Source organism: Zootermopsis nevadensis, unplaced genomic scaffold, assembly GCF_977971745.1.
Source record: "Zootermopsis nevadensis isolate Lab colony 2312 unplaced genomic scaffold, Znev_1.0 Znev_ptg000010l, whole genome shotgun sequence".
Classification (NCBI taxonomy): Eukaryota; Metazoa; Arthropoda; class Insecta; order Blattodea; family Termopsidae; genus Zootermopsis; species Zootermopsis nevadensis.
This window is the reverse complement of record NW_028259142.1, coordinates 15403039-15430150: the sequence shown is the minus strand read 5'-3', so window position 1 is coordinate 15430150 and position 27112 is coordinate 15403039. Positions and strand designations below refer to the sequence as shown.

At 36.5% G+C, this 27112-nt stretch overlaps 1 protein-coding gene and 1 long non-coding RNA gene across 8 annotated transcripts in view; one reads left to right on the top strand and one right to left on the bottom strand.

Moving 5' to 3' along the window:
* Window positions 1-27112, top strand: part of LOC147874264 (uncharacterized) — a 33177-nt gene that overhangs the window by 304 nt on the left and 5761 nt on the right. The window contains exon 2 of the long non-coding RNA XR_015534570.1: window positions 5025-5154. This is a non-coding gene — a long non-coding RNA (uncharacterized LOC147874264). The remainder of the gene's footprint in view (window positions 1-5024; window positions 5155-27112) is intronic.
* On the bottom strand, window positions 3-26219 carry LOC110830978 (b(0,+)-type amino acid transporter 1). Of its 7 annotated transcripts, none has more exons than XM_087346597.1 (14): window positions 26113-26219; window positions 20158-20352; window positions 10704-10778; window positions 9504-9662; window positions 8318-8441; window positions 7611-7849; window positions 6823-6948; window positions 5033-5132; window positions 3625-3669; window positions 3413-3536; window positions 2222-2422; window positions 1191-1340; window positions 562-730; window positions 3-272 (listed from the first exon to the last, which is right to left on the bottom strand). In XM_087346597.1, the coding sequence occupies exons 3-14, from the start codon at window positions 10726-10728 to the stop codon at window positions 208-210; spliced, it is 1527 nt and encodes a 508-aa protein (XP_087202723.1). In that variant the 5' UTR covers window positions 10729-10778; window positions 20158-20352; window positions 26113-26219; the 3' UTR covers window positions 3-207. The 7 variants fall into 7 exon arrangements, with proteins under 7 accessions (XP_087202723.1, XP_021922128.1, XP_021922129.1 ...); XM_022066436.2 differs by having other exon boundaries at window positions 7611-7889; window positions 8340-8441; XM_022066437.2 differs by having other exon boundaries at window positions 7611-7889; window positions 8340-8441; window positions 20158-20437; window positions 26113-26210.

Here is a 27112-nt window from a genome sequence, read left to right as displayed (position 1 = left end):
AGTGGTTTAAATATATTTTATTGCTCAAATTCGACCCAAACTGCCTCCATGTGCATTCTTTCATTTACATGTTATGTTTTGTTTACATGAAAAATGTAAACTCATTCATACATTTGTACACACAGAATTTCTGAGTTTTGTAGAAGATCACTCAGTTACATAATTATGAACTGTCAGTCTTGATAACGAACTGTAATTATTAAAATATTAGTCCATACTTTGCTCGCTAGGAACTACCTCCATGAGGACTTGTATAAAATAGGTAAATTTATCTGAAACATGAAAACAAGACACATCCATGTATTAGCAACTTGTAACTGACAATATTATCAGTATTATCATATTTTAATATTAATGTGATGTGGACCAAGTCAAAATCTGAGACTAGCTCAGCCAGAGTTTAAAAGACAGGTTTTCTGTCATTGTCCTCATTTTAACCAGTGGACAGAAATACAATCCAGCTTCCAAAATATTGTAGTTTTACAATTTAGATGATGGACTAAGACCAAAAGATATTGGTCTAACTGTTGTATTTGATTAGGAGAAAATAAAAAGACTCACCCATACACTGAGGTCGGTGTCTATAATAAACTAGAGGGGCGTAAATTGCCATTCCAATTCCAATGAATAGTAAAGCAAAGAAGTATCTTGGAGATGGGTCTGTGATAATAGGCACAAAACATAAGAAGAGTGCAATGAAGATGATGAATACTGGAATCCATAATGGAACCTGAAATCATTAGTTATTACTGTGATAAGGATAATAATGCTTGGGCATAGGAATAGTAATATAGATTCGACTTAAGAATATGTAATGGGCATGTGTGATTTAAGTGGATAGCAATATGTACTCCATCTGAAGATGATAATTCAGCATCAAAACTCATTATATTTATTAATGTTGATGGTATTACTTAAGTGTACAAATTCTTTTTTTAGCATTGGTACTAGGTAAAAGCAAAAGGCCATTGTCAATCTGTAACCTCCTTTACTTGAAAAGAGAGAGCCAGTCCAAGTTAACTACAAAATATTAACTTACTAAATTACAACAAACTTCTGTGAGTACCTTCTGAAAACAAGGATATATTCATATAAGAGGAATATGACACCGCATCACCTGAAGTGCTACATGTCAATGAGTCGTGTCTCCAGATTCTGAACACATTATTAACTTATGTTAGATACAGTACCTTATAAGGTCGCTTAATATCTTTCTTTGTTTTCCTCATGAGTATGAGTGCTACCATTGCTGCCCCATAGAAAATCCAAATGAGGAAGCTGGCAAAGTCAATAAGTGAAGTAATATCACCAACAATGATGAAGAAGAATGCCAACAGACCCTGAAAAGGAAGTTAATTTTATGAAAAGTTTCTGTTATTACATTGTGACATAGGTTATGTGCATTAAGAATGCATAGGATAAAAAGAATACTTAATTTGTTTAAACTAGCAAAGAATTATTTTATTTAAACTAACAAATAATAACTCATGTCTGCATCTGAATTTGTTAGTCTTGAAATTACAGAGATTTAACAGTAATAAACCAGTACTGTCACTGATGAAATCAGTTTTATATCATTATGAAACATAATATTACTAGGGTTATCAAATAAAAGAACTGGGAATGGGCAGGATACGTAGCATGGAAGATGTTAGAAATATGTAGAAAGACTTGAGGTTCTCACAGTGGTGAGTATGAAGATTTCCGTCTTCTGGGTTGTTGCGCTGATGACGGAGGCAGTATGACCTCTGAAACGTTGGTTAACATCGACCAGACTACACAGTGCAACAACCCAGAAGACGGAAATCTTCATATGTAGAAAGTTTTATATGGGAAACCTGTAGGCAGGAGACATAATATAAACATTTCACATGATGCTGATTTTAACATGAGTGGCACAAAACACAAATCTGAATCTAATTAAGAAATCTAGTCAGGTATTGGTATTCCACAAAATGATAAAACAATTTGACAACATAACTTGGGAAACTGTAGAAAGTAGGCTTGATGTAATCTATGTGGACATGCACTGTAGATGGTTTTAAAGTACTGAAATTAGGCATCACATATTCTTTCCAAAATTCTTGTTTGGTCTTTATCCAATAAACATAAAGTCCTGTAATTCAAGTCAATATGTTGAAATAATGGAGCTGTATTCATTAATATATTATATTTTTATGGACAGACTGAAAATTAGATAGTAATATAACACGTTACTGACCTGTGTTACCACAGCAGGAGCAGGAGTGAGACGTTTCATATGGATGTAAGAGAATACTTCCACCATATGGCCTTCCCTCCCAGCCACATAGCATAGTCTTGTGACACTAAATTGAATGCTTAAAGCACATCCAAATGTAGACAGTGCTACACCAAGGGGAATGATAAAATTCATTACTCCCAGTATTCTATCACCAAAGACCTGAAATAACAAAAATGGCACCTACTTAAAGTGCAAAATTCTTGATACTGGGAACTAGGATATCTCAGTCAGTAAATCAAATAAGTATGGACTTTGTTACTGGTGTACTCTAAAGTGAAACTGGAAAGCAATAGCAGTAAATTATGCCCATGTTTCGTACTCTACTGAATAGGAAATATATCAGAAAAATATTTACCTGTACAGGAACCTTATTGTATGCTCTGGGAAACCATGTGTGACCTGTCCAGAATTTAGAAAAGACTATTGCTATTGTGGTGACAGAATTTCAACACACAGCAGGATAATATAGGATACTCTGGTATGTTAAACACTGCATGAAGTGCACAGGCAGCACTAAATGTGTTTTGTTACTGGTCTCTAATCTTGATCACCAGATTTGTACTTACATAGAAAACTGAAGTATGTAACTTTCCTGTAAATTTTATTTGAGACATTGTTCCATCAAATATAAGCTCTCAAAATGCTTCCAAATTCTTTAGTTTCACTTACAGTCCAATTTAAATTTGTCTTCACATTTTTACTTTTAATAAATGACAAATTTAATACAATTTGTCATTCTTTGCTTCTAAACACCTGTTAAGTTGTACATTTTACAATGTCATCATTGGTCATTATATAGTAATATACACTTCTTATCACCATGTTAAGAAAGAAAAATTAGAACTGTTAAAAATCTTTTGGAGTATACTAGGTTGATTTTTAGAGAAATGAATCTAGCGAAGGAAGGATATTATGTTTCATAAGTAAAGCAATGATCATCTAAATTTAGGAATAATGTGTATCATCGTTATCAAAGACTAAATGTAACTATATTGCATCTGAATGTGCAGTAAAGAGAAACAGAATAGATTTAACATTGATGGTGTCATTTGGAGTAAACACTCATAAATCATATAATCTTTTCAAAGTTTTAGATATCATATTTTTTTTAATATACCATATTCAGTTAGAATATTTTGTAATAATTACCACAGCCACTGCAGGTGCTGCAATCATTTCTGGAATAGTGAGGACTGTCATGTAAGCTACATTCATCATGAAGTATACAGTAGTCACTAGAGGAACCGCGATAATGATACTTCGTGGAATATTGCTGAAATTAGTTGAACACAAATTAGTAATTTTATTTTAAAACATAAACCTTTGGTGTGATGTAAGAAGCTTCATGTTCATGCACTTACACTTCTGGTCTCTTCACTTCTTCTGTAACAGACGTGACAGTGGACCTGTGTGATAGAAACACCCTCATTAAGTTGGATTCATACAACAGTCATAAGTAAATTCATATTGTGGTGTGGCATATTCCTGTTATTGTGTTACACAAGACAACATTTAAAGAAACACACAAAGTGGATATTAAGTAAGAAATTACAACTTCAGCAATGATATACAAGAACAGCATTTCTCAGCCTGTTTTTCCTCAAATCCCACTACTTGAGCTCAGAAATGCCCAACTTCTGAACATCTCACTTGTCAATGTATTTAGTTTACAGAACACACAGTGCCAGAACCTAAAAAATATTAGCAGCATCAGCACCTTGAAAACCTCAAATCTCACTTACTTTACTTGTTTTAATGCTGTAGACATATTTTTAATTTTATATTTGCCGTGAATCCATGGGAGTTAAGGGATTGTGCAGTACCACTTGACAAATACCTCTATGGATTTATCCCTCTTGTTAATAGTGTTAGGTTTGCAAAATATGTTAAAATTATTTCAGATTTAAAACACTAATACTAATTCTCTGGCATTGTTCAGTCCAAATGTACTGCTAGTAGATTATTTCCTGAAACATCTTTGTTTATTTTCCAATAACACAGTTTAAGAATAATTAAGTGCAGAGAATCATGTTGCAATCCCTTTTAGGCACTGTTTCAGAAATAGAGATGGTTGACAAAGTAAAATCATTTGATTCAGACTAAGTGCTTTGTTTTATGAAAGGTCTTTGATTCCAGCAGAATTAATTTACCAGTTTCAGAATTTGAATTTCCATGTTCTATTTTCTATCTGAAAAAAAGTTTTAATTTTTAAGGATTACTTAAGAATGAGGAACTTCATAATTAGTAATCATCAGCCTGTATTAGGGTGATTAAATAAAAGAGAGTGATATATGTCATGATGGAGATGAGAAATGCATATAAAATGTGGGTTGTAAAACCTTGATGGAAGAGACCACTTGCTACACCTAGGTGAAAATGAAATATAATATGAAAGTGGATTGTGGATACATTGTGTGTGATCATATGGGTTGCTTCCGGTTGTCTCAGGATAGGGCTCCAATGGCAGACTTTTGTGAAAGTAGTAATAAACCTTTGGGTTCCACTAGCTTAGTGACTACTGCCTTTTTAATAAATAGCCTGCAACTTTCACTTTCTTATCTCTGTAATATCCTAGTCCCGTTCATGGCTTATGAGTAACCATCAGTTTTAATCTCATCAGTTTATTTTTCCAAGATCCATTTTAATGTTAGCCTTGTATTTTCTCCCCTCAATGATTTCTTATGGGATATTATAATTAAAATTCTTTTTTGTGTTTCCTGTTTAGTTACCCATTGCATTAATTATTACATTATTTTTTCAGGTACTTACCAACCATCAAAAGCCCATAGACCACTGTAGAATGCAAGAGCCAAGTTTGTGGGAGAAGTAGTTGAGCCCTCAAAACCTTTTGTGAGATTCTCTGTGTTTCCTGTATGGCAATAAGAATCAAGGTATGTAGTTAAGCACTTATATTTTAATTGTCAATTAATGCTAAGTGAGGTAGTAGCATGTAAGTGTACCAAGAAACATACAAATCAGATTTTATAATGTGAACAAATAGTTCTGCAGACTGTATCTGTTGTAGGCTACAGTGAATATTACATCAATATGCAGTTTAATTATGGCTTCCTGCTGGTTTGATAAATATATTGCAGATGCTGTAACAAGTGATAAAACACGACTGCCTTAGTAAAATAAATGATATATTGGCCAGTAGTCACCAGTTTGTCAGAATCATAATTGTATATCATTTCTGCAAACATAAATATTTCTTTTTACCTTAAAACTTTTGCATTGATTTTCTACTTTTATTTTCTCTCCCTGGAATTTCTCAAAACCAAATTTTGATGATAATATAGTCTCTAGAACAGTTCAATCCATATCACACAACATGCTTAGAACTATTCTACCCATAACAGTTAACAAGTTGATCCAATCCTTAAAATTTTTCTGGCAGTGACTTAAACTACTTAAGTATGACCTAAAACTTTCATGGCAACTAAGTATAATGAATTCTTCTCAGGCTATCAGCCGTGTCAGGTGGTTGAATGGAGATAGAAACATTCTCCATTCAACCACCTGACATGGCTGGTAGCCTGAGAGGAATTAATTATAATTAAACCACTGATCTCTTAACAGGTTTAAATATTAGGAAAAAAATTAATGCCTTTTATTTAAAGCAGAAACATTGAAAGTGTATTAAATAATGTGGAAAAAGGATGCAGAATCTGGTTACATGATCAATGTTTTTTATATTGATAGATTTTTCCTCCACTTTTCATTTATGTAGAATTGAAATTAGCACTGTAAATATCAGGAAGAAGCTATTTGAAATTGAAACAGATTTAATTTTTGTCAGTAGTGGTCTTTTGGGTCATAACACTATGTCGACTTCTTTCTAAACCATCCACTTCCTAACATCCTCACTTCGTGCATGAAGAAGTAGGTAGTATGTTTCTCTGAAACGCTGGTAGTTGGTACCCACCTACAAGTCCCCATGGTGCCACAACCCAGAAGACCAACTTTGACATCTTCACCACCATTAGAATCTGAAACCTCAGATGAAATATTTATCTGAAATATTGCAGCATATACCATACAATTACTGGGTGTGAAAAACTTAAAAATATTTATTCTATTTTTTTGTATTTAACACACATGAAATGAGGACTTCATCCTGTCTACTTTACAAAATGTCAAGTATGGTATCAGGAAATACCAAACAAGTACTTAATACAGTTGTGAAACATAATTTCTTACTTTGAGGGAAGAGAATAAATTACAACTATTTGAAAGAAAGTGACCAGAAATATATTTGGACCTGAGAAGTTGAAGCATATAAGCAGTTTAGGATATTACATAATCAGGAACTTTATGATTATACAGAACAACTAGTCTTGTCAGGACAGTGAAATGCAAGAGTTTGTGATGGGATGGGCATGTAGATAGGTTGGGTTGGTGGGGGGAAACAAAATAAAAACGTTTGTGGACAAACCTCTAAGAAAACAGTGATCTGGAGATTGAAAAAGTACCTTGCAATAGGCCACAACCACGTCCTTCCATTTTACCACATCATATCCTAGTGTACAGTTTCATTTTGTTTTTGAACAAATACTTACCAATGCACAATTCATAAAGACCTCCGAAAATGACAACAAGGCAGGCAAATAACTTGCAAGATCCAAATATGTTCTGTATGTGGATGTACAATTTCACGCTGATGAAGTTTATGTATGTCAACAGACCTAAGAAAAATGCATTGTTATTCAGGAATTGACCATGAAAAGTCTACTTAATTGGCAAAAATGGTAAGAATTACTGGAAGAAACTTAATGTTAGACTGGTAACTAATCCTGCAAGTCAGATTCATAGTTGGTACTCATGGAGTTAATAAATTAATTAAAATATTAGCGTGATAGAAATTACTAGCAAAATCACCCATTCTTTGCCCATGCTGATTTATTGTAACAGAGTATATATATTCTTTTGATAACGTATAAGGAATTTAAAATTCTTATCATGGTTGAGTAGTTAATATTCTTGCTTGTATTCAAGGGTCCATCTTTTGGTTTCACTTCTGTTAACTTGACTTAAAAAATCATGCTGATGTTGTCAAGAGATGAATTATTGAAGGAAAAGGAATGTCTTCCCAGTGATGCTTCATCAAATGCATAGACTACACAGCATCAATTGATACATGATAATGAATTTGGAAAATATTAAATTGGTTATGATCTATATATTGTCTGGATAAATTGAGTAAAACCATGCTAAAACCCAGTGTCCTCCTCTTGACTGAGTTTTCACCCTGGTTCCTCTCAGATACAAACACACAGTATGTTCATTAACAAAAAGTACTTCTTTAGTAATGGTGCAAGGACTCTGAAGCACACAGATGGTTGCTGACCTAGTCCAAGGAGGGCAATGATCTTCTTAACTATTTCTTGAGACTCTGCAGGCATGTGTCTCATGTGGTAGGCAAATGGTTGGCAGACATACTCTGAGAATGTCAGTATTATGACAGCAACTTCGGCTGGCCTGAGTATGACAACATAAACCCAGGCACATATGAAACTTGGTAGTGGACCCCAGAACCTGTGTAGCCCTCCATAAGCCTCCTGGAAATATGCGTACTCTGCTCCAGACCTGGGAACAACAGTTCCAAGTTCTGCAAATGCTAATGCTCCTGTGGGATAAAAAACTAATATTACATAACAATCTCATTTAATTTTATCGTGATTGAAGAAAAATACTTGAAGTTAAATATGTGTGATCCAGAGAAGTCCATATGTTGACTTACTTTAGCAACCAACATAAATTGTTTCAAGGTATCAATCTGACATTTGTCTGGAGGTGCTGACAAAAAAAAAACATTAGATCAGTACTTGTACTGGGAACCTTTTAAATTAAAGTTGTGCAGAGCTTCACCCAACTTGCTTAAAGCTCTGAAAATTGGGTAGCACTAAACAGAGTAGAGGTACGTAACTAATGACAGACAGAGATTCTTTCAGAAAGTGCCACAATATTGAAACATACCTTTAACTCTGTTATAATGTCATACATAGGATATTTTATCAAACATTCAGTTACATCTTTACAAACAGATCCAATTACAGAAATAGAATAGATGTTGTACCCAGTAAGGATATACTGCCACATACAGCCCAGATGATGAGACACAGACCCACAGATCCAGATCTCTCGAGAGCACTTGCAGGAGACACAAAGATACCAGAACCTGTAGAACACAGACAATAGATATCATTAATGATTGTATTATAAAACCTGTTCCATCTGTATTCCACTTTTTAAATAAATTGTCTATCATGTCTTATAAGATGAAGCTTCAGATATTTGTATTTTATTAAGTGGCGAAGTTAATAGCATGACTAAAACCCTCTTGCTTCTTCATCTAATGACATGACAGCTAATCTTTGACATGCCCTATAGATAGTTACAGAATTGCTGTAGCCAGTACCATTGGTGTTTACAGTCTATCTAATTTTATTAAGACTTTTAGTAACAATGATGACTCATGACATTGCAGCTAATCATCAGAATATTTTGTTTCTCCAACCATTGTTACCAACTTGTCATAGAACATATACAGATTCAAGTATGAATATTTGGCAAGCAAATGATGTATACATTTTTGACATACATTCTATAGAAGTGTCAGTTTATTTGATAAAAATATTTATTGTTTTTTAATGATGGAGTGAGACTATGTATCTCTGGAATTGGGCCTCTGTCCATTCCCCAGATGGTATATGAGTGAATATGGAGGAGTAGTGGACTGATTCTGTCAGGGAAAACTAAGGAACTTGGAGAAAAACCTGTTACAGTGTCACTCTGCCCATACAGACACCACATGGACTGACCTGGTCACAACTGTGAGCCAAAGTATTACATTAGTCAGTTTAACCATGGATTAAATACCCAGCAGAGATGGTATTAAGTGAGACTATCCTCCATATGACATTTAATTCACTGATGCCCATTTCTTTGTATGTTTAGATGAGACATGATAGCCCAGTCAGTAAAGTGATTTTTGAACCAACGTTTTGTAAGAATTTATCCCTGCCATGCATGCTACATGTCCCACCAATCCCATTCTTCATGCTTTGATCATGACCAGTACCTTGTTTAAATTGGAGGTATAAGTTACACAAATGAATACAAAATTTTGAACAAAATGAATTAGTTTTCATATATTTTGATTGAATGGCTACAGCATGGCATCGTTTTCAGGAAAAATAATTAGGTACGCCGATGAATTCTGATGCTGAAGACACAGTACCTATCATCACACCAACAATAAGATTGACAGCACTGAACAGGCCCAGTTCTCGCCTGAGCTCCATCTTTTTTGGAGGCTTTGTGGGCAGGTTGTCCCCTGAATCGAGTTCAACTTCAGTGCTATTTGCAGCAAGTGACACATTTTGGTTGTGGATCCCATCTGTTAGATAAAGAAAAGACATTTTATCATTCTACTGTAATATAAAAAAGTACTTTCTTTTTTGACTGTACAAAATCTGAATTGAAATTTTAGGGTAAGATAGACTTATGATATCATTGTAATAGCCTCTGAACAAACTAATGAATCTTTACTTGAGAATTTTATGTCACTAATACTTCATTTGTTTCCATTAATAATGTAAAAATGATGGTCCTGTGAATTTCTGAGATGGGAGTGACATAAGCAACACTTAGTGTAGGGTCCTGACATGTTATGTAAAATAGGTATATGAAAAACATTCAATTTTATTAAGAATTTTTTGTAGACTGTAAAACGCAATATGGCAGCCTTGACAAATCTATACTTTGCTTTAAGTTTGTTGATGATAATGAGCCATTGGTATTAGGCATATGAAGTTTTGTATTGAGATAAATCATAAGCATACCACAAACCTTGTACGAAACATGTTTAAATGTTACAAAGTACAAACGTGGTGACAAAGTGACACTTTGACATTATGTACATTAAATCTGATGAAGGAAACTTGAAGCTTTCACAGCTAAAAGTGATGATATCTTGAGCAATAAGATCTGGACAGTTCAGAGTACGGTAATTAGAATACATACTAGTGGGAATTATGAGCCGGGATAACTCAGTCAGTATAGTGACTAGCTACGGGCTGGACGGCCGGGGTTCGATCTCCGATGGGGGCAGAGGATTTTTCCTCTAGCCTCTTGCGTCCAGACCGGCTCTGGGGCCCACCCAGCCTCCTCTACAATGGGTATCGGGGTCCTTTCCCAGGGGTAAAGCCGGCAGGGGCGTGATGCCGACCACTCACCCCCATCTAGCGCCTTTACAGTATGTAGCGGGACAAACTTTACTTTATTTTACTAGTGGAAATTATGCACAGAAATTAATTATTAAATTATGTAATAATGAATTTATAGAAGATTGAAGGGATTATAAGGACAGTTCTTCCCATAACTTCTGTTATAAGTTATTTCAATACCAGTGAATCAGTATGCAAATAAATTTACTTACAGCCACATTTTGCTTTTGCTACCATAGTGATATCAAATGCTGAATGCTAGTCTTCTTTGGCGCCTTTGTCCTGCTCTGAAATCATAAGTCACGATGTTTTAAGCAGAGGTAAATCCAGTGTTTCATCTATGTGGGAGCATAGGTGATTCTTGTACTGTTTCCCAAGAGTTTATTCATAATAATTTAATGAATGCTTTGTTAACAAAATGTGAAAGATTTAAGGTGGTGCAATTGCTCCAGAATGGTTCAGATACCAGTCTCACTACTTTGGTAGGAGGTTTCAAATGAACATCTGGATGAAACAATAATATGTTTTAACTTAAGTAACTGAAATAAGATTGGGAGTAATTATCAATCATACACTACCTGTGCAAATATTTATAATAATGGAATCAGAGTTACAAGTTTGGGAACCACATTCACTGTAACTTACCATTTATTACATGTTTTTATTCTACGTGTTAAAACAGTGGGATGTTATTTATATTCATCCATGTGAGATTTGAGGTTTTCACAGTGGTGAGGATGATATTTTTCTGGGTTTTGGCGCCCTGTAGACTTGTCAGTAGAAACCAGCGTTTCGGAGAAACATTCTGTCTCCCTCTTCAGAGCTCAAATGTGGCTTTATGTTTAGTATTAAACGAAAGAGACGTTGAGACCAACCATATGTACATTCTCAGACTCGAAAAAAGTTGTCCCGTTATGAAAACAGAGCCTCTGATGTCATGAATGTAAAGGACTTCCTGAACAGACCTGTTACAGTAGGTTTTGAGAATCCTTACATCATTTAACTTGAATTAGTTCATACTGTGTCATTAATTGAGTATCTGCGATTTAAACTAATCTGTTTCTCACATGGTCTACCGACGCGGTTTTGTGGTTAGCACTGCTGCATCGTGTTTGGAAGGTCCTGAGTTCAGATCTGGCTCGGAATCCGTCTATCTGGGATAGTGTACCTTAAATTTGACCACGACCGGCACCTTTCACATTCTTTCCAATTAATTATTCACTGAAATTCCTATCATTCAGTGCTCTTTAATCTGGGCGTCGTGAAATTAGCCGTACAATAAACACATTTACGACACATCTTTCTTTCTTTCTTTCTTTCTTTCTTTCCTTCTGTCTTTCATTGCGGTCTGTATTCGCTGCTTATTTGAGGTGAATGCATGGAAGGAAGTAGGAAGGACATGGGCTAGATAGGGTTCTTGAGGGGCGACCATAACTATAAAAAAAGGGAGAGAAGAATCTAAACCAATTTGTCGCAAGCGGAAGTATATACGCAAAACGAGGCAGTCTGGCAGGTTTTCTCTAGCTTTCAGCACTTGGCAACAAGAACCTGCTCTAATCGTCCAATCCATAAAATGTGTGTTATATGAGACTTCACGTTGACAGGAAATCAATGACGAGTTTCTGTCAGAAACTACCTCACCATTCGAACGTGTTTTTGAACTGCTGTCATTCCTCTTATGAGGAACTAATGTCCCTCGCGCTGTCTGTCAGAGGCGTTCTTGAATGAATTTCGATGACTTTTACAACGACGCGAAACAATTTTCAACATAAGTAGTAAAACATAATGAGAGAACTTGCCTTTTTTGTATTTTTGATATGCTGTACAGATCCAAATAAATTTTAAATGAAACTTTGTAATTATATTGCACACCGTGAAAAGAAGTGAACAGTAAACCAAATAGGGATGGCACAGCCAGTTTATTTTAATTGTTAAAGTGTTTGTCATAAATCGGTTCTTACCGCACCCACCTTCATTAGAAGTTAATTGCAGCAATGTCTGGCCATCCTGCTCTTTTGTCTTTCTTTCTGTAAGACAGACAGAAGGCATGATAGCCAGACAGGAAGGAAGATAAAATATATTAAAGAAAAACAATGAATGTGTGTATATACACAGTCGAAGAAAACATTAATTACAGACGCCGTATCAACTGTAGAGATTACATAATAGCGACTGTGTTTGAAAGGGAGCGGTTCTGTACTTTCAGGGAAATGTTCTGACATTCACTCAAAGAAGTGAGGAAGGCCACAATAAGAACCTCACAATTACTTCAGTCCCGGCTTAGATTCGAACCGGGTTATTTTAGGAAAATCAAACATTACCCTGAGCTAACCATTAAGCTAACATAAAGCAATGAAAGGCGTATTCTACTGTTAATTCGTCATGAACATAAAGTGTATCATGGTTATTGTTTTTGGATACTTTGGTTCACAAGAACACTAGTTAAGTAACTTCAAACCGTTAGGGCAAAGCTCATATGAATAATATTTAAACATTTAGTCCCTGCCTCTGCTTTACGAAGGCAAACACCAGTGTTTATTGTGAGAACCAAACGAAGCGAGTAAATACAGTGAGGGTCAAATGCTTGCTGAGCTACTGAACGTAACAGCACATGGTATATATAATTGTCATTGTGTTGTAAAGTGGCTAATATACTGAGCGTAATTTCGTTGTCAGCGGTCTAGTTTTCATCTAATGTTCCTGATGTAGTGCGTCCCAGATTGTAGGTATTGTAGGTAAATGAGTCACCGAAGTTCAAAATCGAGAAGGCTATGCATACTCATGACAGTGTTACATTAGGGAGTGGTTCTTAAGCTATGTAAAGGAAGTTGTATCGACTGCTAAGTTTAAGTAGTATTAGGAGGAACATACCAGAATGTCTGTTACTGTGAAAACAAGAGACCATCGTGACCTATTTTAAGATATTAGGCCTGTCCATGAATTTGCTTTGCGTGATAAAACTTCGACAGAAAACTAGTCTGGCCCGATTGGAGTTCGAACCGGCAGCATCCTGACGAGCTCAAAAGCGACACTTTTTAACTAATCTGTTTGGTATAACTAATGCATGGGTTATTTAACGACGTTTTCAAGTAAAAAAAGGATGTCAAATCTAAAAGTTCTTGACGATGGTGATGAGTCATTTGAATAAAAATTTTCTTGGATTATCCAAGAAAATTTTTATTCAAATGACAAAAAGGATGATTATGAAGGTGTGATGGCGGTGGGGGGGAGGCATTTCATTACTATGTCCGGACAGTATTTTTCAAGGAGCAGTGGGAATATCTCACAGTGTCGATTGGTCTATTGCAACAAGCTTCTTCCAAGGGTCAATTTAAAAATTTGACCTTTTGGCCCAGATTGCATAACAAGATAAATTAAAGAATGGTTTGGGAGGTTATGGTAATGAGCATTTAATTTACAAAGTCATTGCGCAACCACAGAAACGTACGCTCTGCTGCTAGTTTGTAAAACAACGGAAGATGCAGCTATCATTATTATTGTTATCATACATCATGTTACAGGGTATCTGTCCTTGAGCCAGGATCAAACCTTGTCCCTGTGGACCATTACATAGTAGTTTCTGGAAAACATCTTAAATTAATGAGGCGTCAGGATATTATTATTGCTATATAACTATGTATGTGTTTTTCGCTTATTGAAATTGTGAGTATACATGTACGGAGCTGTACGACGACTCTTTGGAAAGCTAACTTTACCTTGATCTACGGAAAAATCAAAGTTTTGCGATCAGCATAAATCTGAGAAATTAATATATAAAATTTGCCTTTCAATCATAGCAGGCAGTAAAGAAGTCCCGAATATAACCACAGAAACGCAGTTAACTTAAAACAGCCAGTTTAATCGCTGTAATAAAAACGTTTTAATCTCTCCTTCAAGACAGTTAAGAACGCCGCTAATATTGTTAGCGTCAATATTGCTTTGACATAAAACTGCTTTAATGATGTAGGCATAATGTTTATAAGCAATTACAGGCTTATTTCGTTCACGTTTTGGCGTTGCAGAAACTTCTAAACTTTACTCTTGCTACTATGAATTTATTCTGAGTTGTTTTAGTATTTTTAGAGCAAGGGGGTTAGATGTAACTAATATGAAAGCAAAATTGGATTTCGTTGAAGTCACGGAACCTTTTCCGTAGTAATGTCTTGAGAATTCAATGTATAGAACTCGAAGCAGTGATGGAGTTGCCGCATTCTTAGTCGTACACCTACTTAATTAATTCACTGTTGGTCTATTAAGTAAGCTCTGCTGTGTGGAATAAATCTGGTCTCATAATGACGCACATTTCTTAATATGTTATTACAATCTTCTTGTCCATGATACCAGCAGCGTGTTGTTTGGCTGTGTGGCATTTATCATGATTTAAAATGCGAAAATTAACATGAAACAAATAGCCTACACGTATCTTAGAATATATTCTTTGTTATTTTGAATGTAATTAGCCTTGACATTAATTTCTTCAGATACAAAAAAGACCACACTACATATATTATGCTACGTAGAATCACGAATTAGCCTTTGCATTTCGTTAATTATGTTCTAAATAAAAGTTGCTTCAAATGAGGTTATCATATACAAATTAATTTCTGCGGTACGAAGAGCCACTTTTGTAAAGTTAAATCTCAGATTTATGTAATGTAAGAGTTATATAAAACCGTTCGAAAAAAAAACTTTGTAATGTACATCTCCAAAATCGAATTTTGTCGAAGCCAATTGAATCTTTGGGTTCAGCTGGGTTGAATGGAGTCGAATAGAAGATTCTGAATGGCGAATTGGAAAGTATGTGGAAAATGTCGTAGCCTATTTCAAGATAAAAAAGGGACTAAGGACAACCACGTAAGGCCTCATTTAATTATATCCGACCTCCGGGCTGGGTTTCTAACTCAGGACTTTCGCATTTCGATGCAGCTGGAGTGCTAACCAAACGGCAGCGATGTTCACTTAATTGTTGACAACGCTACCGATAGAGCATTTTCGTCGTATTTCGTCAGATGTACATCACATCAAAACATTTCAAATAGAAGTTACCTTTGAGTACGTCTGCCTCATGTAGCGGCAGTTTGCCTGACTGAATACGAGTACTGAGGTTAATGAGCCATGTTTCCAGTGTGGCTATAGGCGTAACTGATTAATTTAACAGATTCTATTCTAATAAAGACTGTGTTCACTTCCTGATTTTATGTTATGTTTTGAAAATGTTGGCATTGTGACCCTTGATATCTGCTTGAACAGGTGTACTATAATACTTTTAATACACGTGCCACTGATACATAGGGATTCCCCCAGTTTCGTCGTGAAATAAGAAAACGATGAAATGAGTATCGGTCTATAAACAGAGATGCTAACTATTGATAACTGAAAACGAAAAAAACCCAGCAGATAACGGAAATAAAAAGTAGAAAGAAAAATTATGAGAGAAAAAAGAAGAAATGAAAAGCTACGAAAGAAACAAAGATCGACTCAGACTAGACGTACAGTCACCCCGTATTTCTATAAATCACATTACTTGCTCTTCACACATTGAATATGGCAAAGTTCAAACCTTGGGTAAGAAATCAACATTACATACGCGAAGAAAATTCGGGAATATTTGCTGTCATGCAATTAAAAATCGCTTGTCTTTCTGTTTGCTGCCTAAAATCGTAAATATTTAAATACAAGAAATATGATTATTTCTGTTTTATACGGCGCGGAACTTAATCTCTCACGTTAAGGGGAGAACACAAACTAAAATGTTTGAGAACAGGTTATGAGTACACTGTTGGGCCTTAATTTGCATTGTTTGCCAGTATTATTAGGATAATCAAATCAAGGAGGATGAGGAGGGCGGACACGTAGACGAAAAATGCGCAGACATTTTTGGTTGAAAGGTCAGAAGAGAAGAGATCAACCGGTAGATCTAGGCATAGATGGGAGAATAATATTAAAATGAGTCTTATGGAGGCAGGGCTTGGAGCGGTTGACTGGATTCCGCTGGCTCATGATAGGGACCAGTTTCGGGCTCTATGAGACAATATTTCTTGAGTAGCTTCTCATGGGCTCTGCTGAATTAAGTTAGTTACGCATTACTTACAGTGATATCTTCATAAGACGAAGGTCGGTTCATAAGTAATTTAACAACTCTGTATCATTTGCACGGGTTATCAAATGACAACGGAAGACCGACGTCGAGGTGGAATGGTTAGAAATGTGATTCTTAATGCAAAGGTCTCGGGCTCGAATATTAGAAGATCGAGGTTTTTCTTATTCCGTTGAGCAAAACACTGGTGCATAGACTACCTTAAAATAGGCTGCGACAACTTATTTTTCCCGTAATGTGTTGACGGTGTGTGGCCAGACCATGTTTGATAGATCGATAGGCGGTTCGTCCCAATATATGACTAGGCTTGTCGTAATCAAGATCAAGTAGACTTACGTAAGCGAGGCAAAGTCTTCTTTTTGTGTTATGTGCTTTGCAGTTTGTGGACAATTCCGGCAAATGTTTCTCATGTGAAACAAGTTACTGAATTATCCATTATAAGCAGGAGGTACTTGATTTTCCACATTACATTCCTCCCCATCGTCAAACCCATTCTTTAATTAAGCTTACAATTTCTTCTCAGTTTTTATGGGGTACGCTCTAGAATCATCATGATGTTCCCTCACCAGGTCAGACCATTTGCGTGTAACCTGTCGCTTTAGATCTTTCCAATGGATGACTATGCTGTCGTCTGTTCATTAGTATTTCAGAACTCGTTTTTGGGAGCTGTAGCCGTTCATTATATAAACATGCTGAAAACAATGATTTCGTTATGCATGGAATGTTTCTTCTAAATATTCAGTTTTGCGTTCTTCAAATATTTGTCAAATTTTACACTGTCCATAAGAATGTACTCCAACGTTTATGCTTGCAGATGGTAGTCTGTTTCGTCACATTAATCTCAGTGTCCATTAACTGGCATTGGCATTAACGGCTTTGAACCTTCGGGCTGTTAGATAAATTGTCTGTTTATATTAATATATACTTTTTTCCTTTTTCACTTGTTACAACTTTGACTTGTTTCCTTCGAATAATTATTGCCATTTAAATTATATTAATTATCATTATTTAGGCCGTTGTTTGTGTGTATTTGTTCTGCCTGTTTGTTCTTATTATTTAACTTTTCTGACTTTGTAATTAGCCTTTGAGCTGTTAAATCAGGATGCAAATAAATAAAGAATTTTACTGAATTTTATTATTATTTACGAAATTTAAAACCTCTTGCACGAAAAGTCCAAATCTGTGATTAACTTTACCACTCCAACCAAGGGAAAAATTCTTCGAACTTTGAAGTCATATTAATCGGGATTAAAAGTCAGAGGTCATTTTGAGACAACACAGAAGCAGTGAATCAGCAAGTAACAAAACAATTAAGAAGCATGCAAACACTGTCAGCTTCACATTGACTAGAGGAACGAGTATGTAAATACTAAACTGTGTTCAGGCAGTAATTCTGCACTGCATTGATGTCTGGTGCAAAGAAACACGTGGCATTGTGAATTCAGACGACTAAAAGCTATAAGATGTGCGCAGAATACATTACGTGATTCTTCGTTCTTTGAACTTGATTCATGAACTGAATACATAGTGCTAGTGTATAGTCACTCACTTTACATCTCATATGGACATTTGGTATGAAGGGGCTACCCTGAAGCTGTAAGGCGGACTTTTTATGGTTTTTGTTCATCAGTCAGATGTCATACTTAAGTGCATTCGAATCGAAGGTTATTTAGAAATACCCTCACTGAACTAATCTTATTTTCTGTGCCTTTACATCAGAGTAATATTATAATACTGTATATCAGCCAAGGCTCGAACTTGGGCTGTAGCGCCATTGGATATCAGCCCTCCAGTGCTGACCGTTGTGTTATCATCAGTTTCTGTTCCCATTATCTTATCATTCACAGCGTTGTACAAGTTAATTTTTTAAACGTCTCGTCTGCATTATCCGTCTCACTTTGTGCAGCATAAATTATAGTCTAAAGTGTAATTATTACTAGCTCGTTTAAACATTTATATATATGATACATCGGTACAAAGTAACACCTTTAAATGTATCACGATCACTTACATTGAAATTCATAATCATAATTTATGCGCGAGGACACATGAAATAATGTAAGTTGTCAGACCTATCTGACTCACAAGGATTTGGGGTTTGTAGCATAGCTTCTTGTCCTCATTTCTGAGGGATGAAACTACCGCGGACCGCCGGTTGAAAATCACTGTCCTAAGTAGTCCAACCGAGCCACACGCCCAGTCGATTGCAACCTTCGTCTTGCCAATACTGCTGTTTAATGGTATTTGCTGTATGCGTGACACATTCCTGGTTTACTTCCATCTAGTAGAATGATTCAATGATTGACCTCGGTGTGCAGGCAGCGTACGTAATTATATCAGTTCACGTTGCAAATTGACCATTGCTATTCACAAATTCTCTGTTAACATTTCATGGGCTGTAGCTAAGCAAACTTGTAGGTCCACTCTCTGAGAGATATTACTATAGTGATAATTGTTTATCTATCTTGGTCTTCTGGGTTGTGACCTTCACTTCACTTCACTTCACCCAGAAGACCAACATCGACGTACTCACGGCCATGAGAACCTCAAATTTCATGCTGTTTTTAGATTTTATTTAACGACGCTTTGTCAACTAAGGGTGAGAAGAGGGTGCTGAGGAGACTGATATTTTAATCTAAGAGATAAACAAATAAGGTCTTGGAAGAAGTTACATGATTAGAAGCTTCATAATTTGTACTCTTATGGCATGGGTAGACTGCTCATAGAGGATGGAAGCTACAAGAATACTTAAGTTGGTAATTAAATACAAACACATTGGGAAGAGATGCATTAGGTATTAGTACCTAAAGCATTAACGAAAAGACGAAGTATTATTAGGATGATTACAAAGTTTTTGTGTATCGGCCAGCTTTTTCTTCCGCACTGAATGCTACATGTCCCGTCCATCATAATTTTTAATTGACTATCAAAACAGTAATTAGACAAAGAGCTGAAGTGTATTATGGAAATATATTTTTGGCAATAAATTCTCGTAATGTGAAAATATTTTAAATTTAAATACCCTTGTACAACACTAATAAACGTAAATGAAGTTCATGCTGAAATTACGAGAAAAATGAACTCCGGAAATGCTCATTGCTCAACTTCAGTAACTTGGCCAGTTATTTTGTATGGGCGTGAAATAAGTTAGTCCTACAAAAGACTGAAAGGGATATGCTCTGGGAAGAATTTATACCCGTTAACTCTAAGCACCTGTATGTGATAAATTTAGGATACTGCACCAAAAAATGAGGAATTTGGTGATTTCTAAAGGTCACAGTTTTTGTCAGGTCAGAGGCTTAGATGAACTGGTCATTTAGCCAGGATTGGATAAGCATTTGATATATTCGTAATTATGATGGGGAAACCTCTTGGAAGACGGTGGAACTGGGAGGATAACATTAAGATGAATCTTATGGAAACAGATTGAGAGGATTGCAGGATTGAAGTGCCTTAGAATCCAGTGGCGGGGTATTAGCGGTGTTAAACATTTGGATTATTGCCAGGGTGTCAATGTATTTGGTAATATTTTACTAAAATTTTAAATTAGAAGGCAAACTGCAGCCTACCTTGGCTGTCGGAAACACCGAAGGGGTCCTGTGCTGTGGTGATGTCTATGTGAGACTGCCTGCACTTTCAGCAATGCCTCACTTTCTTGTTTCCTCTTCCAGACACACGTGTGATAATAAGGTCCTGTCGCTAGATCTTGCTCGTCCAGGTTGTTTTGTAGACGTCTTTGTAAAATCCTCTCCACCGCGGATTTTCTGAAGTAGCCGTAGTAAAGGAACATTCGTGCTTACGTCACTAAACTCCGCCCACACAGACATTAAGTTATAGCACCTGTATTACCTTCCAGAACACAATAAGTCTGTTAGATAAATGTCGTTTCTGCAACGACGTTAAGAGTTCTTCAGAAATATTGCAAGGTTAAAATTAGTGACTGGACTTTGTGTTTCTTTAAAAAATACGAATTCACTGTGAAATTTCAGAATAATCGGACTCATTACATTTATATCCGATTTATCTATCGTGTAATTTCAGAGATATATTTTTCTGTTGATATTGTTCCTGTATGTTTGCTTTGATCAAATTTTTAACGGTTGATAATTTAATAGGTGAGAGGTGTATTTTGTAGACGCAAGAATATTTTATCGCGTTGTGTTAATTTTCTTTATTTTACTATTTTTTTCTAGAACAGTAAGCACCGTCGCTATTATTATGGCCTCTTACCATTGTCAAACTTTATTTGATTTATTTATTGTATTTTATTAGCTTCGATGTTTCGTGTTCTTCCCCCAAGACAGTGAAACATTAACGTTACATTTCATTGTTCTTCTTACTTATTAATTCTTTAACAATTATAATAGAAATTGTTATTTTAAATCCAGCCCAGAAATCTGTTTTCATATTAGTAACAGGTTGTCTTCTGTGTTCGTTTTCTCGCGAAATAGCGATGTGTAGGGGTCTCGCACTGACGACGTCTACTAGCGGTGTGTTCTTTAATGTGGCACAGCCGAAACTTAGCGTAAGAAACCCCCGCTACAAGATACAAAGTGCGACCACCAGAAAGGAGGGGATCGAAACATTAATTTCACATTCACCTCTAAAAACTGCACTAAACCACTTGCATTTTTCTTTAGTTCTCGATAGAGGTTCGTATCTAGTATCGATGGTCATCTTCACTCTTGCGCAGAACTACAAGAACAGGGGCGGTTTGCTCAGCAGTGACTGTCTGAATTGTGTGTCGGAGTTACCCAGTTCGAATCCCGGTCACAGAACCATCTGACCTCACTTTATCATTCCAACGGTATAAAATAAGTAATTTTATATTTCACTACAGTTTATTTTGAGGCAAATCCTTGCTAAGAACCCTACTGTTTAATTAGTTTAACTCTGAAAGCTCAATACAGATACGCCATAGGGTCCTTCTGAGCAATTACAATACAACCAATTTTACCACAACATTATTCCTTAAGATCTTTTTAATATTATCTTACTACCTCCGCTTAGGTTTTCATATTTTCCCTGCCTGTGCTACATGCCCAGCTCATTACAAACTCCTTGGTTAAACTATTCTAAAGAGATCAGAACAAGAGTTTGTGTCTCCAAACACTTATTTATGTGCGCCACGTTTTTAAATATTTCGTTCGGATATCTTCCTTATAAATCTAATTTATATTGCTCATAAACGGACAGAATGATTGATTTATAACTAAGTAACCCATGACATCCTCATGCCCTTGGGGTGAGAAATCGCCCCTAAAGGCGGATGTACCCGGATGGGTCAACGGCATAGGATGCGGAAGGCAAGGGGAATCCACTGCATTAAATATCCTCAGGATTTCCCAAGTATCAGCAGCTAAAAAAAGAGCTGCTGATAACCAATCCTAGGATTCATTACAAAAGAAGAAGAAGAACTCATGACATCATCATGATTTATGTCCATTATTTGGCTCGATTCTGGGTTGAAATGTTGTCGTTTTACACATTAGCGACGTTAATTCTAATTATTTTTACGTATAGACTAGATATTAGTAACATTTCTGAAAATGAGTAATAATTGGCAACCTGTCATTGTTGACTCTCTCCACTGACTGTGACATTCTCATTACTCTCTGTCAATTTATTATCAGCAATTTATTACAGAATAGTTTAGCTTGTTCAATTGGTTACATTTCGATAACATTCTTTATCAGGCATGTGTGTCATAAATTAGATAACAACTTAGAGATATTTAGAATCGGCATGGCTTCGTGTTCACATTAGATCTACACGAAGAGTGTGGCAATGGAAGCAAACAAGAATTGGCTTTGATCATAGAAATATAATAATCTGGCTGTTTTCTGGCAATAAAATCTATTGAACTAAGATATTAGTTAAAAGAGTGGTGTTGGCCTGCTGTACCTTGATTACAGCCGGTGTTGTTCACACAGCAGACGTTCGCAAGGGGCCATGTTTGTGTTCTTAACTGAAGTGAAATGAAAAGTGCTCTTTATTGGAATGGCGTTCATTTTTAATTCATCCCATACTGGTTTCCATTTACGGAAATAATCTTTTGTTAGTGTATTGCACTGGTAACATGATTTCTGTTGTTGAACACCTCTTTACAACATAGATGGTTGTCTCCTGTGTTGTAGCGCAGTGTAGTCTGGTAGACGTTCACCAACGTTTCAGAGGTCCTTGCTGTCTTCATCATCAGGACCTCTGAAGAGTTGATAATCTTCTACCAGACTACATGGCGCTACAGCACAGGAGACAGCCATCTTCGGACTCACCGCCGTGGGAACCTCAAATCCTACTCTTTACCACATATTGTTCAACTGATCGAATTTAGGAACTTAGCGGGAGGTGTAGCACGCTTGGAAACATGAAAATTATTTAAATTGTAGTAGGAACTCCCAAATTACGATATGTCTTGGGAGGAGGTCCTCTTTTTGCCGCATCATTAAGTCTATTGACGGTTCCTGTGAACACTGCAGTGAACCTCCGGGTTTCATAAAATACGAGATGTTTCTTCAGCTCAGAGTGACTATCGACTTCTCAGGAAGAACTCTGATCCATAGTATTAATTAACGCATTTTAAAACTGTAACTGTTGACAGATGGCCTGCCACGTTTCTTTCCAAACATCAGATAAATCCAGACGAAATGGGCCAGTGTTGTTAAGAGAGAGTTGATCATGATCCAGTCCATACTCTGAAATCCAATGTCTTTAACATTTGTTTTAATTGCATCTCCTCATCTACGACTTTATCCCTAGTTGTTTATTCTCTTCTGTCTAAAATTGTTTTCTCATCTCCTATATGTTTTCCTCACTGCCCTTGTTTTGATCAATCTAATATTTAGCGAAGAGTACAGTTGTTCTTGTTATTTTATCTCATTAGTAGTAGTAGTAGTAGTAGTAGTAGTAGTAGTAGGAGGAGGAGGAGGAGGAGGAGAGAAGTCAGTACAGGGACTGATTCTGATAAACAAGCAAATCGTCACGCTATTTCCTTAAAAAACAGTCGAACGACAGATACGCACCTGTGTTCCAACTTTATCTGCAAGTTATAATTACCTCAGGACATTACAGCAGAGATAACACCAGGCTGGGGTTGTCCGGCTAATAAGCATAGAATGGAACGTTATATGAAATTATGAAGAGGTGTCGTTACAAAAGTGCGTTAGGTTTCTCATTATATCTGTCTGCTGTCTGGGTAGACCTATACATAATGCGTTGTAAATCGAGCGCAAGGAGAAGCTTGGATAACGTTTTCGTTGGCAGTTTTGTCATACTAGTGATTCCTAAAAATCACTGACTTTTATACAAATATGGAAAAGAGGAACGTTTCATTCTAGTTTCTATTTAAAGAAATCCTACTTGGTTATATGTTTACATGGTAACGTACAGGCCTGATACTCTTGCTGAGAGGCCATGAACCTTAACTGTTCAGAGATAGAGAGAGACATGATTTTTTTTACAAACTCTAAATAAATCTTTAGGAAATTAAAGTTTGCGTTTTCCACTGTTGTTTTTAATCTAATGGGTGGGATGTGTAGTATGCATGAGTTCAACACCTTCGGGTTCTGCAGCCAGTGTTAGTTATCATCAAGGATTCTAGGAATTATACCAGAATGCAGTCTTGCGTGTCGTAGCGAATCTAGATGTGGTTGACGATTGGAACAAATGTGACTTGCTGTGTCCGCGGCTGACAGATGAACGGGCATTGGATGCAATGACTGTTTTTATTTCCATTACTGCAGTCAGTTAGCCGTATAGAGACCACTTAGTACATGACTCCAAACAGGAAACTGCGGCCAGTCATCCTTGGCACGGTAATCATCCATTTGGAATTACATTCTTGTGACCAGTGAGGACAGTTACTGCACTCAAAGTGTAAGCCTTCTTTATAGCACTTGACAGTCATCAACTTGTCATGTATTAGACCACGTGGAATGTTACGGTTCTATACCACCTAGATCAGAGGTCCCCAACGCGGTGCCCGGGGGCGCCATGGCGTCCGCCAAGGCTTTTTTTGGGTGCCCGCGTTGATACGGAAAGAGGTTATACTGAATAATGAAGGCCGTTCAACCATGAACATTATTAAATCAAAGCACAGATCTCGACTTACTGACGTCCATCTTGACGATTGTTTGCGAGCAGCAACATCATCCTACACTCCCAAATTTGAAAAACTGGCCGATGAAATGCAGTGCCAAACTTCCCACTTGAGTAATAATAATTGTACTTATAAAAGTACGTATATTTGATTGCATGGTTTCTTGTATCATTAAACGCCGTGTTGATTCGTGTATTATTTGGTGCCCATATCTTATTTGTCCAGAGAAAAGAAAATTTGGCTTTGTTGATTGGTTGGTGCCCGCCACGATCTCATAAACTCTCAAATGTGCCCGTAGGCACAAAAAGGGTGGGGACCACTGACCTAGATTATAGATGTATCTCTTAAGTGGTTTTCCTAACTTACCTTCCCCCTAACCTTGTATGATATAACCATTGCTGGTATTGTTTTCTTTCCCATTCTCTTTGCATGTTGTTTCTAACTAGTTTGGTGATTTTGTATAAATTTGATGTTTGTATTTTTAATTATTCTAAAATATCTACTTGCCAGCTGACAGACTGATGTAGATTAGAGGTTAGGAAGTGACCCTCGGGTCATCGTCAGCAAACTTTCCTAATCGTTAATTCGTAGTAAGTTTGTAAAAGTCGCCGACGTCTTCTCCCAACAAGGGTCGTTCGGGGTCAAAATGAGCAGACAATAACGCGTCATCATTTTGAAAATTATCATTTCCGTGGACATTTTATTGCCTTCTACAAACGTCGTAGCACTGGGCTGCTAAATCCACGGCCGCGAGACCAGCTATATTGATTGAGGTTTTCCGTGGATTTCCTCAGTCCCTCCAGAAAATTCTTGGAGAGTACTTCAGTTAAACAGTGACCGTTTCCTTTCATACCTTCCCCACCGCGTTAATAAATAATCGAAACTCAGCTCAGAGACCGGCTGTCATGTTTCTCGCGGTTTTCGTCAGCTTCCAGCGTTAATGCCTTGAAACAGACCATAATCGCTTCAACCCAGAGCCTTTCCAAATACTCATTCTAGACAACATATGCAGTTGAAAAGATTTTGTTAAATAAACCAAGGATCAAGAAAGTAATTTTGAGTGATGATTTTTTTCACAAATAATATTTGAAATAGCTGGCTTTAGATAGTACTAAATGTATTTTCGTAATTCCTATGATATTAAGTGATCTTTCTATGAATACTTGAAAATGCTTAAACAGAGCTATGAGGATTAGTTGGAATTTACCTTCAAAAACATTTTTTAATAGCTGTCGTCATCTTGCTGCCGAAAATATTATTTTTTGCTGTAATTTTATTGTATATTCCTGCCCATTCGGATCATGTTCAGAGCACTTGAGCTGTAAATGCTCTCTTCAACAGATTAATAAAATACAAAAATCTGTCTGCATTGCGGCATATAGTATTGAGAAGAGTGTTATTAACAAGGTTAATGACTTGTACTTACCGAAGATGCTAAATGACGGGCATGTCTGCGCAAGTGCAAAATTTCGAAATATAGCCTCGAGATGTCACCAACTCAAGTGGCTGTCAGATACTAACTACGGATCTGCTGTAGCAGCAGTATGGGATAGTCAGGCTAGGCTCTTACTACGTCCACAATTACGCAGCTTATCAGATACACAGAAGCTTCATCTGCACGTGAAAGGAAATGCTTGGAATCTGTCCGAAAATAAAGAATTATATTATTTAGATACATGTAGAAACAATTGTTTTTACCTTGAAAGAGAGGAAAACGTTATGACTATGCCATTTTATATTATGTTGATCTCACTAACGACCTTTGATCAAACCTAAGGATTATCATGAATCTCGAAATATCGGTACAGTAATCGTGCTACAGGGGCTACACCACCGCATTTATGAACTAATTACCTTTCACACCAGTGAGACCAGGATGATGGCCACGCCAAGCTGTGATTCAGATTCGCTGTGTTGTCCACGGTTTTAATAACTTGCGGTAGGATGGGTAAAAAAGTTTCATAGGTTGGAAAAGCTCACTCTTCTCGGGTTTGGTCAAAACAGCAGTAACACACTTTTGTATTCTGGAGATCATCGGTTCAAATCTCGTCTCATTATCTTTTCCTTTTAACACACTGTACATAATTATCCTGTTATTAAATAACTTATCTAGTTGAATGAGCATACTTTGGTCTAATAATCAACGTACTGACCAACGAAATTCATCACCACTGACACAAATATCTGAAGATAATACTGTATTGAAATGGGTATTAAGAAAATGAGTTTTTGATTATTTTTATGAGACTGAATTGCCTAATGGCTGGGTTCAGTGGCAAGTGATTCTGAAACGTCGTGTTCTGTAACACAGAAAAGTTGTGCTTAATTATTTTGTGAGCCAGTCAGTTAAGTATTAGTGTTCCTCACCGAATCGGTCCGTGGGTGTCTGAAATTTGTAGTTAGCATTGACTCGGGAGAGAAGTATT